This window comes from Oryx dammah, unplaced genomic scaffold (genome assembly GCF_014754425.2).
Source record: "Oryx dammah isolate SB20612 unplaced genomic scaffold, SCBI_Odam_1.1 HiC_scaffold_9, whole genome shotgun sequence".
Taxonomy (NCBI): Eukaryota; Metazoa; Chordata; class Mammalia; order Artiodactyla; family Bovidae; genus Oryx; species Oryx dammah.
Window position 1 is genome coordinate 9,659,371 of NW_024070193.1, and position 12,799 is coordinate 9,672,169.

A 12,799-nucleotide genomic window follows, 5' to 3' on the forward strand; every position below is an offset into this window, starting at 1 on the left:
CCGCTCCTCTTCTGTGACTTGGATGACCACCTCTCCCACTGCCCTGGGTGTTAGAGCTCACAGAACAAATACCACAGAATTAAGATGACCTCCAGATCCATGTCACACAGCATCTCCTCCAGGCCTCTGCTCACCTCCATGGCGGTGGTGGGGGTGGGGGTCCAGTGGGGGTTGGGGCCCTCTGGCCCAGCTGTGGGGAAGCTGTCTCTTAGGCATGGCAGTGTGGCCACTCACCAGATGCCCTGGAGGCAGGAGCCTCCCAGAAAAAGCACAGCTGCCAGCCCTGGCCTCCTCCTCCAGTCTTTGCTGCCCACCAGTAGGGGCTGCCGACTCTGCTTTCCCTGCAACCATACTGATTGCAGGAGGTTCACGGTTGAGTTTGTGGCCAGAACGGATTTGGGGTCCTGGAACCCACCTGTTGTGTCCAAGGTAACCCTCATGGACCATTAGCCTGGGCTGTTAACACAAGGCGCCACAGCACAAGCAACAGAGGAGGCAGGCGGAGGGCCCAGCTTACTGTTCTCCAGCCTCTGAGACCTCTCGGGCTGCAAGCACAGACAGGCCTCTGGGTCAGCCATCCTTGTTTAATGTTCTGGACCAGTTTAGACACTCAGAGACCCCAGCGTGAAGATAGTGCTGCAGCAGCTTGGGTCTGGGGATCCCCGGGAGGTCAGGCAGTGTGTCGGTGACTGGGGTCTGGGGGCCCACATTGTCGCTGCCACAGTGGCCACCCCGGGATGGCTGGCAGAAATTCTGCTGGTAGGTGGTGTTAACGCGGAGAGGCTGGATCTGCACAAAGTGGACAAGGCGCTGGGGGAGGTCCCTGAGTCCTGACCCTGACCGGAACTCAGTCTGGTAGGAGGATTTGAGGGGCCGCGGCTGGCGCAACTCCAGTTCACAGGGTGCCCAGCGCAGGAAGGTATGCTGCTGCCACAGGCGTGCCAAGTCTTTCCGCCTTCCGATTCCCTGTAGCAGGCAGTAGGGGCCCTTCTCAACGGTATGGGCCCTTGGCCCACAGTCTTGGCACCAGGTGATTCCTTGGGTCCCTCCTATACCCCAGCAGGCCTGGTGATACCTGGCCTCCCTGGCCTGTACCCCAGCCTCTTTGAACTGCATCCCAGCCATGCCTTCCATTCCAGAGCAAATGGAGCCCAAAAAAGTCAGTGGCCCCTAGGATATTTGCACATTATCAGGCAAACTGGTGGAGGAAGCCAAAACAGAGGGACTTCTGTTTGGGGAATGGCTGTTTGCCAGAGGAAAGAGGTTATCAGGCAGACAGACATTCCTCTGGATAAAGGAGCCTGTTCTGCTCACCATGTCATCCCCTCCGCCCTACCTCAATTTCAACCTAGGCTGGAGGGCTGCCCATTCTCCTTCCTCTCTCCAGCACTCACCTTGTCAAAGGAAGTGCGGTTGTCATGCTTGGAGAAGAAGTGTTGCTGTGATGGCTCCTTGAAAGACAGAAAGAAAGAGGGTGAATGGGGACAAATGATGCTCAGCTGTCCCTAATGGGCTACCTGAAGGTCCCATAATAGAGAGAAGTTGCCAGGAGCCACCACCCCTAAACTGCCAACACCCTGAAAGGGCAGATACAAATTAAAGGAACAGCTTATTCCTGGAATATCTCATCCCAGTACTTGCCCCCTAAGCAGAAGCCTTTGGGGTCTCTGATTGAGAGAGGGGCTGAGGCATCTTACTGGACATCCTTCATCAGTGGGGCAGCGCTTTAAGTTTCACCCTGGGCCTTTAACCCTAGATCGTTTATGACTAGGCTCCAGCTCTCTCCTTCTTTTACTGTCTCATCAGTGACGCAGGCTCTTGGCACTAAATATTATACTACCTGGAAACTGACATTTTTCTTTATAGCTTGAGCTCTCTCCTTAACTTCAGACTAATTAGCCAACTGCCTGCTCCATATTTCCATGTAAATGTCTAACGGACATCTCCAAACACATGTCCTGGTTCTGGATCATTTCACAAAACCACCCCACCTACAGCCTCCCCCAGCTCAGGTCATGGCAGTTAGATTTTGCCAAACACCCCAGAGGCCACTTGAGTCTTTTCTTTCACACCCTGAATCCAGTGTGCCAGGAAATCCTATTGATACTTCCTTCGATATGTACCAGATCAGACCACTTCTCATCATGGCCACTGCCTTCTCTGGTCTAAGCCACATTCTTCTGATGCCTGAATACTGCAAGAGCTTTCCACTTGGTGTCCCTGCTTCCAGCCTTGCCCCTCCAGCCTACTGTCCTCTTAGCAGGTAGAATAACTCTTAATATGTAAGTCAGATCACACTCCTGGTTTGCCAAAAATCAATAGTTCCTCATGTTTATAAAAGTCAAAGCCATCATAGTGGTCCATGAGACCCACATGGTATTGATTTCTTCACTACCTCCAGCCACACTGCATCCTCCTGCTCCTCAAACACACTAGATACTTCCACCTCAGACCTTTGAACTACCTCTTACTTCTGCCTGGGACTCTTCTCCTGGCTGGCCATGACTCCCTCTCACCTGTTACTTGGGAGGCCTTCCTTGACTACTAGAGTTCCATTGCCCCAACCCTACATTTTTCAGCTTCTAACATATTGTATGACTATGTTGCTATTCATCATCTGATGCCCCTAACTAGAACACAAGCGCCTCATGGGTAAGGTCTGTTTTACTCACATCTGTAACTCCAGCACTGAGCTTGGCACTGTGCTCAATACATATTTGCTTTAAATCAATGAACAAGGACAGGGACTTCCCTGGTGGTTCAGTGGTTAAGACTCTGAGCTCCCAAGGCAGGGGGCCTGGGTTCAATCCCTGGTCAGGGAATGAGATCTCACATGGGAACTAAGAGTTCCCATGCCACAATTAAAGATCCCACATGCTTCAGTGAGGGGCTTCCCTGGTGGCTCAGCTGGTAAAGAATCCGCCTGCAATGTGGGAGACCTGGTTTCGATCCCTCAGTTGGGAAGATCCCCTGGAGAAGGGAACAGCTACCCACTCCAGTATTCTGGCCTGGAGAATTCCATGGATTGTATAGTTGCAAAGAATCGGACATGACTGAGTGACTTTCACTTTCACATGCTTCAATGAAGATCAAAGATTTTTTTTTAAATAAGATCTTTCATGCTGTAAGTAAGAAACTGCACAGTCCAATAAATAAATGATTTTTTAAAATAATATTATTTTAAAAAGAACCTACTATATAGCACAGGGAACTCTAAGTAATATTCTGTAATGACCTATATGGGAATAGAATCTAAAGAAGAGTGGATATATATACTTGTGTAACTGATTCACCTTGCTGTACAGCAGAAACACAACATTGTAAATTAACTATACTCCAATAAAAATTATTTTTAAAAATTTTATAGATTTTTTTTTTGATGTACCACATGGCTTGTGGGGTCTTTGCTCCCCAATCAGAGATTGAACCCCAGTCCCTCAGCAGTGACAGCATGGAGTCCTAACCACTGGACCATGAGGGAATTCCAAGATTTTATAGATCTTAATACACACACAAATGGGAAATCTGAATGAGAGAGGTGGATTACATCCGTGTCAATGTCCTGGTGGTGATAGTCTACTATAGATTTGCAAAATGTTACCACTAAGGGAAACTGGGCGAATCATAAAAGGGATCTCTCTTTACAAGTTCTTCCAACTGCCTATGAATCTACAGTCATCTCAAAAAAATTTCAATTAAAAAATCTGGGGGTCTGGGGTATATTCCAACTGCTCCCCACCCCAGATTCTTCCTGGATCTCTATCCTTAGCCATGAAACTGTACACAGCCCTAGAATGTGGATGCCTTGGCTGTGGAAGGCAGCTCTGACTTTGGAAACTCACTATTCCTACAGTGACAGGATAATCTATCAACTCCCACTGACTTGAGTTTCATTCTCACAACTGTGGGAGCCTGGTGAAAAGTGCAGTCATTTCCTCTCCGCCCAGGCAGTTCAGAGTATTCTTGTCCCCAAGGAGAATTTCACCTGCATCTTTGCTTCTAAACCACTGAGGGCTCCTTTTCCATTCAGGTAGTAAAGCCCATGGCCTCTGAGCAGGTAGGGCTTGGGCTAGGATACAAGCTGAAGAGCCCTTGGGGAGAAGTAGGTTTCCTGGATGGGTTAGTGTTTGCCTGTGGGAGGGCTAAGAGCCCCTGTGGAGGCTGAACAGTGTGCAGTTAGGGGGCTACTGAGTTGGGGGGGGGCTCTGTGGCAGACCGAGGTGTGGTGGGGATGGGGCAGAGACAGGGACACACAGCAATCACGGTACCACAGGGACCTGCCTCCAACCATGAGGCTCTGGCATTCTGGTCTGATCTGGAGAACAAATAAGCCCAGGATTACATTTCCCAAGAGTCAGGCAGGTGAAGGCTAGAAATAAATTAATCTGGTTTAGAAGAAAAAAAGAGTAAGAAGAAAAAAGAATTTTCTTGCATCTGAATGACAAAATTCATATCTGCCCCAAACTAAAGGTAAACGGACGCCACATATTGAAAAGGTTTTCAACAAGAATAGCTGCAGTCAGCTAGCTGACACCTGGTATCTCTCAGCAAATAAGGGGGAAAAAAATGTGCACCTTCCCAGAGCAGTTCCACTAATTAAAACAGCTTTAGATCTAGAGTCAGGAGACCTGGCATTTGTACAACCTAAGGCCAAGACACATAGATCATGCTATTTGGGGTTGATGATAATGCCAATATATAACAAGTCTTGATTTTAATCAAAACAGGTCCCCAAATATGTCCCCTACTCTGTTCCTGGGGGGACAGGCTGAGAGGACATTCAGGTCTTTGGGATGAGAGCTACCACTGAGGACTACTACAGACACCAAGCAGGAAGTGCCCAGGTTGCCTCTGTCCCCGCACTGCCCAGATCTCATCATTCTCTCGGGGGAGGTGGCCCCAGACGGGCAGTCTGGAGTCGCATTTGGGCCTGGCTTCAGTACGCAGTGACAGACAGCCCTTCCAAATGAGCACGGTGAGGAAGCTCAGGCTCTGCAGCATGGCAGACTCCAAGACCCTGCTCCTGGCCTGGGAAAGCAATTTGTAGCGAATCCAGATGGCCAAGTGAGTAGGACCTGGCTGGAGGCCGGGAAGCAAGAAGCTGCAGTGGGCGGGGCAGGTTCCAGGCACACCTCCAGGTCCCTCCTCCACCCTGCTCTTTCCCAGGAGTCTAATGTGAACTCAGTTCTCACCAGGCTGACTTCCCTTGGACCTGAAAGGAAGCCGGAGAGGAGATGGAGGAGATCTTTCTTCTCCTGGCTCCCTTTCAGGCCAGCCCTCCCCTGCCTGTGTCTTACCACTTCTCTCAGGATGGTCCTCTCCACACCACTCTCTCCTGGGTTCTAGAAGCCATGCCTTCCCCTTGTCCCTTCAGGCCCAGCAGTACTGGCCACTTGCTTGTTACCACCCTGTGAGACTGCCTTCCCCTGAAGCCCCCACACCTACCCCTTTATATGAATGCACTCCTGAGTGCTCCCGTTTTGAGTGGGCTTTTGCTGTTGGGCCACTGACTGACACTCAGCACGCTCTCCTTGTCTCTAGGCCTGGAAACATGGAGGGCATAGGAGTCCAGCAGCCCTCTCCTGTTATCCAGAAGCCTCATCCAGCCACTCGAGGCCACTTCTGCCATCACTCCCTTCCAGTCTTCCTTGGTCACACATGGAGGTGAACGTGTGCATGCGTGTGTGCTAACTAAGTTGCTTCAGTCGTGTCTGATTCTGTGTGACCCTATGGACTGCAGCCTGCTAGGCTCCTCTGTCCACGGGAGTCTCTAGGCAAGAATATTGGAGTGGGTTGCCATGCCCTTTTCCAGGGAATCTTCTTGACCCAGGGATTAAACCTGGGTCTCCCGCCTTGTAAGCAGATTCTTTACCTTCGGAACCACTAAGGAAGCCCATGGGGGTGGATAGCTGCCACTTGTCATGCTGTTCTCCTGACCAGAGGAGGCTTTCTTCTCACTCCTGAGCCCCTGGACTATGAGGCTGACTGTGAGCTAGGCCACTGACTTTTAGGGCATCAAGGAATTCATGCTAAAGGACTGCAAAACTCAAGGCTTACTTCTTGGGTTCTGGAGGCTCTCACTCCATGATCACCCATCCCACCTTGGCCCTGATCCATCCTCCATTTAGAAGGAGCAGTGAGCAGCACTGTCCAGCCCGGTACTGGCTCTTATCTGTTGAGGGAAGAGCTGACATTTCAGGGACAAGGGCCCAGGCCTCATGCAAGTCCTGGGGATAGGCTGGCCTCGGGTGTCAGTTCAGCTGTGGTTGGGCTGAGGATGGTGCTTTTGCAGCCTGGGAGCAGCAGAATGTGGCCCAGCTGCCTGCAGGGCTGCTTCCTACCTGACAGCGCTGCAGGAACGCTGCTGGAGGCTGGGGCTTGGCTGCGAGGCGGTATTCTCGAGCACTGTCACTCCTGAATTGGCCTCTGTAGTGCCCATAGAAGCCACTGTTGTGCTGTAACAAGGCAGGCTTGAGGGTGAATCCCACCCAAAGCCCCCTCCCAAGTCTTAGACCTCCCAGGCTAGAAGCCTTTCCTGGGCTTTCCTGACAGAATAAAAAGAATCAGAGGAGGAGGGACACCCTGGAGAGGAGCCAACAGAGGACTGTCTCCATCCATCATTAGAACAGTTGGCCTCAGCTGTGCTGGGCAACCTGGGAGGGTTATGTGTGTAAGCAAAGGATTCCTTCCTTTCTTCTTCTCACCTCCCTCTCTCCTTCTCTCTCTGTCTCCCTTCCCTCCTTCCTCTCTTCCTTCCTCTGTCTCTCTCTTTCTTCAGAGCATCCTAATATGGGCCGGCAACCTGCAGCAGTGAGAAGACAGAAAGACCCTGGCTCCTGTGAACCTTTCTTCTAGGGAGGAAGTAAGACAAGTGACTAGAGGAAAGAAAGAAACTGATGACTGGATCGAGAGTGACAGGCAGCAGGGGACAGCATCTCATGACAATGTACCTGAACGTGAGGAGGAATCAGCCACGTAAGGAGCAAAGAGCATCCTATGTGTGAGAACTGCAAGTGCAAAGATTCAGAAGGCAGAGAGAGACTTGTGTTGGAAGAACCAAAAAAAAAAAAAAAAAGAGAGAGAGAGAGAGAGAAACAACAACAAAAAAAGGCCTTATTGACTAAAAAAGACTGTGAGCAAGACGAAGAGAAGTGAGGTGATCAGGGAGGGACAGGGCCTGGATTGGACTAGGAATATGGATTCTAAGAGCAAGGGAAGACTTTAGTAATGGAGGGAACCAGATGGGTTCTGAGTTGGCGTGACTTAGGAAGCACTGAGCAGAGTTTTGAGAACAGGGACACTATCTACTGGTGAGGTCCTTTCCTGGGGGATCTGAGAGGAAGTTCCCTTCCTTGTCCTCCCTGCATTAATAAAGGTCAAAGGTCCCTGAAGAGCAAAGATTAAGTTGATCCATATTTTGCACCTATTGACAAAGTCATGAACACCTGTTTGTCGCATACTTTGCTATTCTGGGGTGAACAGTGCACCATCTGAAACTGGAACAATGGATGAACTTTCCAAAAGAAGTACTTCACCAAAAGTGGATATTTTTGGAGAGAATTTCAGAGACAGGACTGGCAGAAGACAAAAACGAGCACCTATCAGGGGTATAAGAAGCTGTATTGTACTGATGTCATGAGGCTGACAACATGGTTGACCATGTCCTGCCAGGGAAGTCCTGTGGTCCAACCTCATGGTTCTCAGTGCTCCCTGGAGAGGACAGTGTGTCTAGCCCACTCCACAATCACAGCCCTGAGCAGAAAGAACCTGTCCCAAGCTGGCCTTTGACCATCAAAATAGGCTTCTTATCTTTTCATCCCACTGAGGGCGTAGGTCATCCAACTTGTCTGTCCATTCTTCTACTACTGTCAGACCTTCCTCTCTATTCAGTTTATTTCAACAGTATTTACCGGGCCTTGACTGTATTCCAGGCATGGGACATAGAGCTAGAAGAAAAAAGTCTTTACCCTTAAGATGTTCCCGGTCTAGAGAGTAGTCAAAATACAGAAGTTTGGGAAGATCAAACAAAAGACTGGGAATAAATGGGGTGGTAAGAAGACTAAGAGGATCACCTAATCCAGGCATGAAACCTGGAAGGAAAGGGGCACGGTGTCAGGAAGAATAGGTCAGCTCTAGGGGGACCACAGAATGGCAGAGCAGGAATGGGCAGCTGGGGGGTCCTCTTCTAGCCTGGAGGCTAGATAAAACCCTTCTCACTTTACTCCCATGAGTCCTTCAAATTGCAGGTACTACCCCAGGGCCAGGGCCTAGGATTAATTGTAAAGTGCATTCTTACCCAGGAGCCTACTAAAGCACTTTGCATCTTTCCGGGAAAGGAGCAGAAAAGGTAAACTTTCCTCTTGTCTTTTTCAGGCTACTTCTGGAGAATGAGCATCTCAGCAGGTCTATTTCTTGTTGCTTAGTGACAAAGGGAGGTTGTGACTACACAATGCTCCTGATTGTTGAGGCAGTGCCCAGCCTGCTACCCTCTTTGTGCTTTCTGCTTTGTTCTTCTCTTTGAGAGAAACCTGCCCCTCAGCACTAAAACCTGCCTCTCAGCTTGGGAGAGTTCTTATATATAGAAACATATAAGGCTTCAGAGTGGAGTCTGATGAACTCACAGTCAATGAAATACCAAAGAACATTTTAGAGGAAAATCCTGTATTTTTAAAACTGTAACCATACTGCCAGGGATATAAATTTAGAATGCATTTCATGGAGTCAGAAGAAATGCTAAAGGGACTGGTGGCTCTTAGGATAAAAATGCTGCTTCAGAATAAGGCTCCGTCAAGTTCTCAGGAGTTTGTGGTAACTGAGAACACTAACTGTTGGCAGGTGAATGTTACAAGGTCCCAAGTGAAGGAGGAGAGAGCATAACAGTGGAGCAAAAGCAGCAGCATGAAAATACCTGACACCATGGTTCCATTCCAAGCTAGCCTTAGGCAGATTATTGTCACTCTCATTTATAACATAGGCATGTGAACATTTCACTCCCTTTTCTAACATGAAGAAGCTGGTGATGAGCCTCTAAAAATGTGCCAGTGAAAAGTTCAACAACAGGAAACACTCAGCAGGGCTTGTGTCATTGGCACAAGCCCTACTAGCCAGAAAGTCCACCCTATTCGTATAGTTACTCTGGAGATCCCCTCCCACATGTATTCACAACTACAGGAAGTTCATTGCTATATCTGTAGAGGGGAAGAACTATAAAAAGGCTGAATGGTTATCTAGAGCACAATGAGAAAACTGGCCTATAATTACACAATAAAATATTGGAGTTGCTATAAATTGCCTACAGATACTTGAATCCATAGAGATAAATCTTAAAAATGGTTAAGTCAAGTAGTTGTAGAGGGAACTCCCTGGCAGTACAGTGGTTAGGAGTTGGCACTCTCACTGCCAAGGGCTCAGGTTCAATCCCTCATAGGGAACTAAGATCCCACAAAAGGTGAGATACAGCCAAAAAAACAAAAACAAAAAAATTGTATAATTTGACACAATTTGATTTATGTATATACCTATGAAACATAACCACGATCAAGATAGCAAACATATCTATCACCCTCAAGTTTCTTTTTGCCCATTGGTATTCCTTCTCTAGGGCATTCATTGACCTAAGGCAACTGCCGAGGCTGTTTGTCTTTCTATTATGATAGATTAATTTGCATTTTCTAGAACTTTATGTAAATGGAATCATTCAATTTGTGTTCTTTTGTGAATTTGTCTTCTCACTCGTATATGTATTTTGAGAACTATCCATGTCATTGTACCTGTCAGCTGTTTATTCCTTTTTATTGCTTAGTAGTTTTCCATTGTGTGGATATGCCAAATCTCTCCTCTTGCTCTTTTTTTTAATAATTTATTTTTTAAATAAGTTTACTCTTTTAGATTAATTTTAGGCTCACTGAAAAGTGGAGAAGGTCCACAGATTTCTCATATACTTTCTGCTCCCACACATGTGTACATTTATTATAAATGCTGATCCAAGATCAACACATCATTATCACCCAAAGTCCATAGATTACCTTAGAGTTCACTTCTGGTGATGTACCTTCTATGGATTTGGACCAATATATAATATACAATGATGTGTATGCACCATTATATTAGGTTGGTGCAACAGTAATTGAAGTTTTGCTTTGCTGAAAGTTGCCATTTGGTATTGCAATACATTTTTAAATAAATGTGGTTGTTATACATCATTTTAATGTGTATTTCTTCCTTTATGTGTTTTTGCTAATGACTTATTACTTGTCATTTATTTTATATTTATTTTAAACCAGGGAAACGCTGTCAGACAAGAAGCAAATTTGAGCAATTTTCTAACTCGAGTCCAAAATGGTTTGTAAAGCAGCAGACACAACTCACAAGATCAATGATGCATTTGGCCCAGGAACTGTTAATGAACGTACAGTGCAGTGGTGGTTCAACAAGTGTTGCCAAAGAGACAAGAGCCTTGAAGATGAGGAGCACACTGGTCAGCCATCAGAAGTTGATAACTCTAATTGAGAGCAATCATCAAAGCTGATCTTCTCACAACTACACGAGAAGTTGCCCAAGAACTCAACATTAACCAATCTATGGTTGTTTGGCATTTGGCAAATTGGAAAGGTGAAAAAGCTGAATAAGTGGGTGCCTCATGAGTTGACTGAAAATTAAAAAAAAAAAAGTTTTGAAGGGTCTTTTCTTATGCTATGCAACAACCATGAACATTTCTCGATCAGATTGTGACATGTGACAAAAAGTGGGATTTTATACAACTGGAAACAACCTGCTCAGTGACTGGACCGAGAAGAAGCTCCAAAGCACTTTTCAAAGCCAAACTTGCACCAAAAGAAAGGTCATGGTCCCTGTTTGGTGATCTGCTGATGGTTTGATCCACTACAGCTTTCTGAATGCCAGTGAAACCATGACATTTGAGAAGTATTCTCAACACATCAATGAGACACACCAAAACCTACAATGCCTGCGGCAATGGTCAAGAGAAAGGGCCCAATTCTCCACACCTGACTGCACGTCACACATCCAATGCTTCCAAAGCTGAACAAATTGGGCTATGAAGTTTTGCCTCATTGGCCATACTCACTTGACCTCTCGTCAACTGACTACCACTTCTTCAAGCATCTTGACAACTTTTTGCAGGGAAAATGCTTCCACAACCAGCAAGAGGCAGAAAATGCTTTCCCAGATTTCCTCAATTCCTGAAGCATGGATTTTTATGCTACAGGAATAAACAAACATTTCTCATTGGCAAAATTATGTTGATTGTAATGGTTCCTATTTTGATTAATAAAGATGTGCCTGAGCCTAGTTATGATTTAAAGTTCACAGTCCAAAACTGAAGTAACATTTGCACCAACCTAATAGTATCATACACAATAGTTTCACTGCCCTAAAAATCCTCTGTGCTCCATTTATTCAACCCTCCCACACTCCCTGTAGCCCCTGGCAACTAGTGATCTTTTTCTATCTTCATAGTTTTGCCTTTTCTAGAATGTCATACAGTTGGAATCCTGCAGTAGGTAGCCTTTTCAAGATCGGTCTCTTTCATTTAGTAAATGAAATGTATTTAAGTTTCCTCCATGTCTTTTCATAGCTTAATGTATAACTCTTTCTTAATGCTGCTAAGTCGCTTCAGTCGTGTCTGACTCTGCGCGACCCCATAGACGGCAGCCCACCAGGCTCCTCTGTCCCTGGGATTCTCCAGGCAAGAACATTGGAGTGAGTTGCCATTTCCTTCTCCAATGCATGAAAGTGAAAAGTGAAAGTGAGGTTGCTCAGTCATGTCCGACTCTTTGTGACCCCATGGACTGTAGCCTACTAGGCTTTTCCATCCATGGGATTTTCCAGGCAAGAGTACTGGAGTGGGATGCTATCGCCTTCTCCGAACTCTTTCTTAGTCCTGAATAATACTTCATTGTCTGGATGTATCACAGTTTATTTATCCATTCACCTACTGAAGATGAAATCTCAGTTGCTTCCAGGTTTTGGCAATTATGAATAAAGCTGTTATAAATATCTATGTGCAGGTTTTTCTGCATGCATACATTTTCAACTTTTTTTGGGTAAATACCAAAGAGCATGATTGATGGATCATTGGTAAGAGTAAGTTTAGTTTTATAAGAAACTGTCAAAACATACTCTGAAGTGGCTGTACATTTAGCATTCCCATCAGCAACGGATGAGAGTTCCTGTTGCTCCATGTCCTCACCAGCATTTTGTGTTGCCAGCTTCTGGGTTTTGGCAATTCTTTTTGTTGCTGGGAAAGATTGAAGGCAGGAAGAGAAGGGGCTGACAGAGGACGAGATGGCTGGATGGCATTACCAACTCAATGGACCTGAGTTTGAGCAAACTCCAGGAGATAGTGAAGGACAGGGAACCCTGGTGTGCTACAGTCCATGGGGGTCACAAAGAATCAGACAGGACTGAGCGCTAAACAACTGTTGCACAGTGGTATCTGTTTTATTTTGTGTTTCTCTAACGACATACACTGTTGAACGTTTTTCCTGTTTATTTGCCATCGGTGTATTCTCTGGAGAGGTGTTCTGACCTTCAAAGTTTTTTCCTATTGTTGAGTATTTTGAAATCCATTTTATGTACCAGTCTTTTATCAGCTAAGTCTTTTGAAACCACATACCAATCAGGTTTTTGTCCCCGCTACATCACTAAAACTGCTCCTGTCAAGGTCACCAGTAGTTAATTCTGGTTTTCCTTGATTCATCAGCAGCATCTGACAGTTAACTTCCTCTTTGATGGACAGTCCCGGAGGCTTCCACAACTCCTCAGTCACTGCTGGGGT

The 12,799-nt window shown here is 46.5% G+C and overlaps 1 protein-coding gene across 1 annotated transcript; it reads right to left on the reverse strand.

Annotated features, from left to right (window-relative positions):
- Positions 1 to 224: 224 nt before the first annotated feature.
- Positions 225 to 7,661, reverse strand: CUNH3orf84 (chromosome unknown C3orf84 homolog). Its single transcript, XM_040247280.1, has 4 exons — positions 7,629 to 7,661; positions 6,342 to 6,455; positions 1,395 to 1,451; positions 225 to 987 (listed from the first exon to the last, which is right to left on the reverse strand). Exons 1-4 carry the CDS (start codon positions 7,659 to 7,661, stop codon positions 571 to 573), a joined length of 621 nt encoding a protein of 206 aa, XP_040103214.1. The 3' UTR covers positions 225 to 570.
- Positions 7,662 to 12,799: the final 5,138 nt, after the last annotated feature.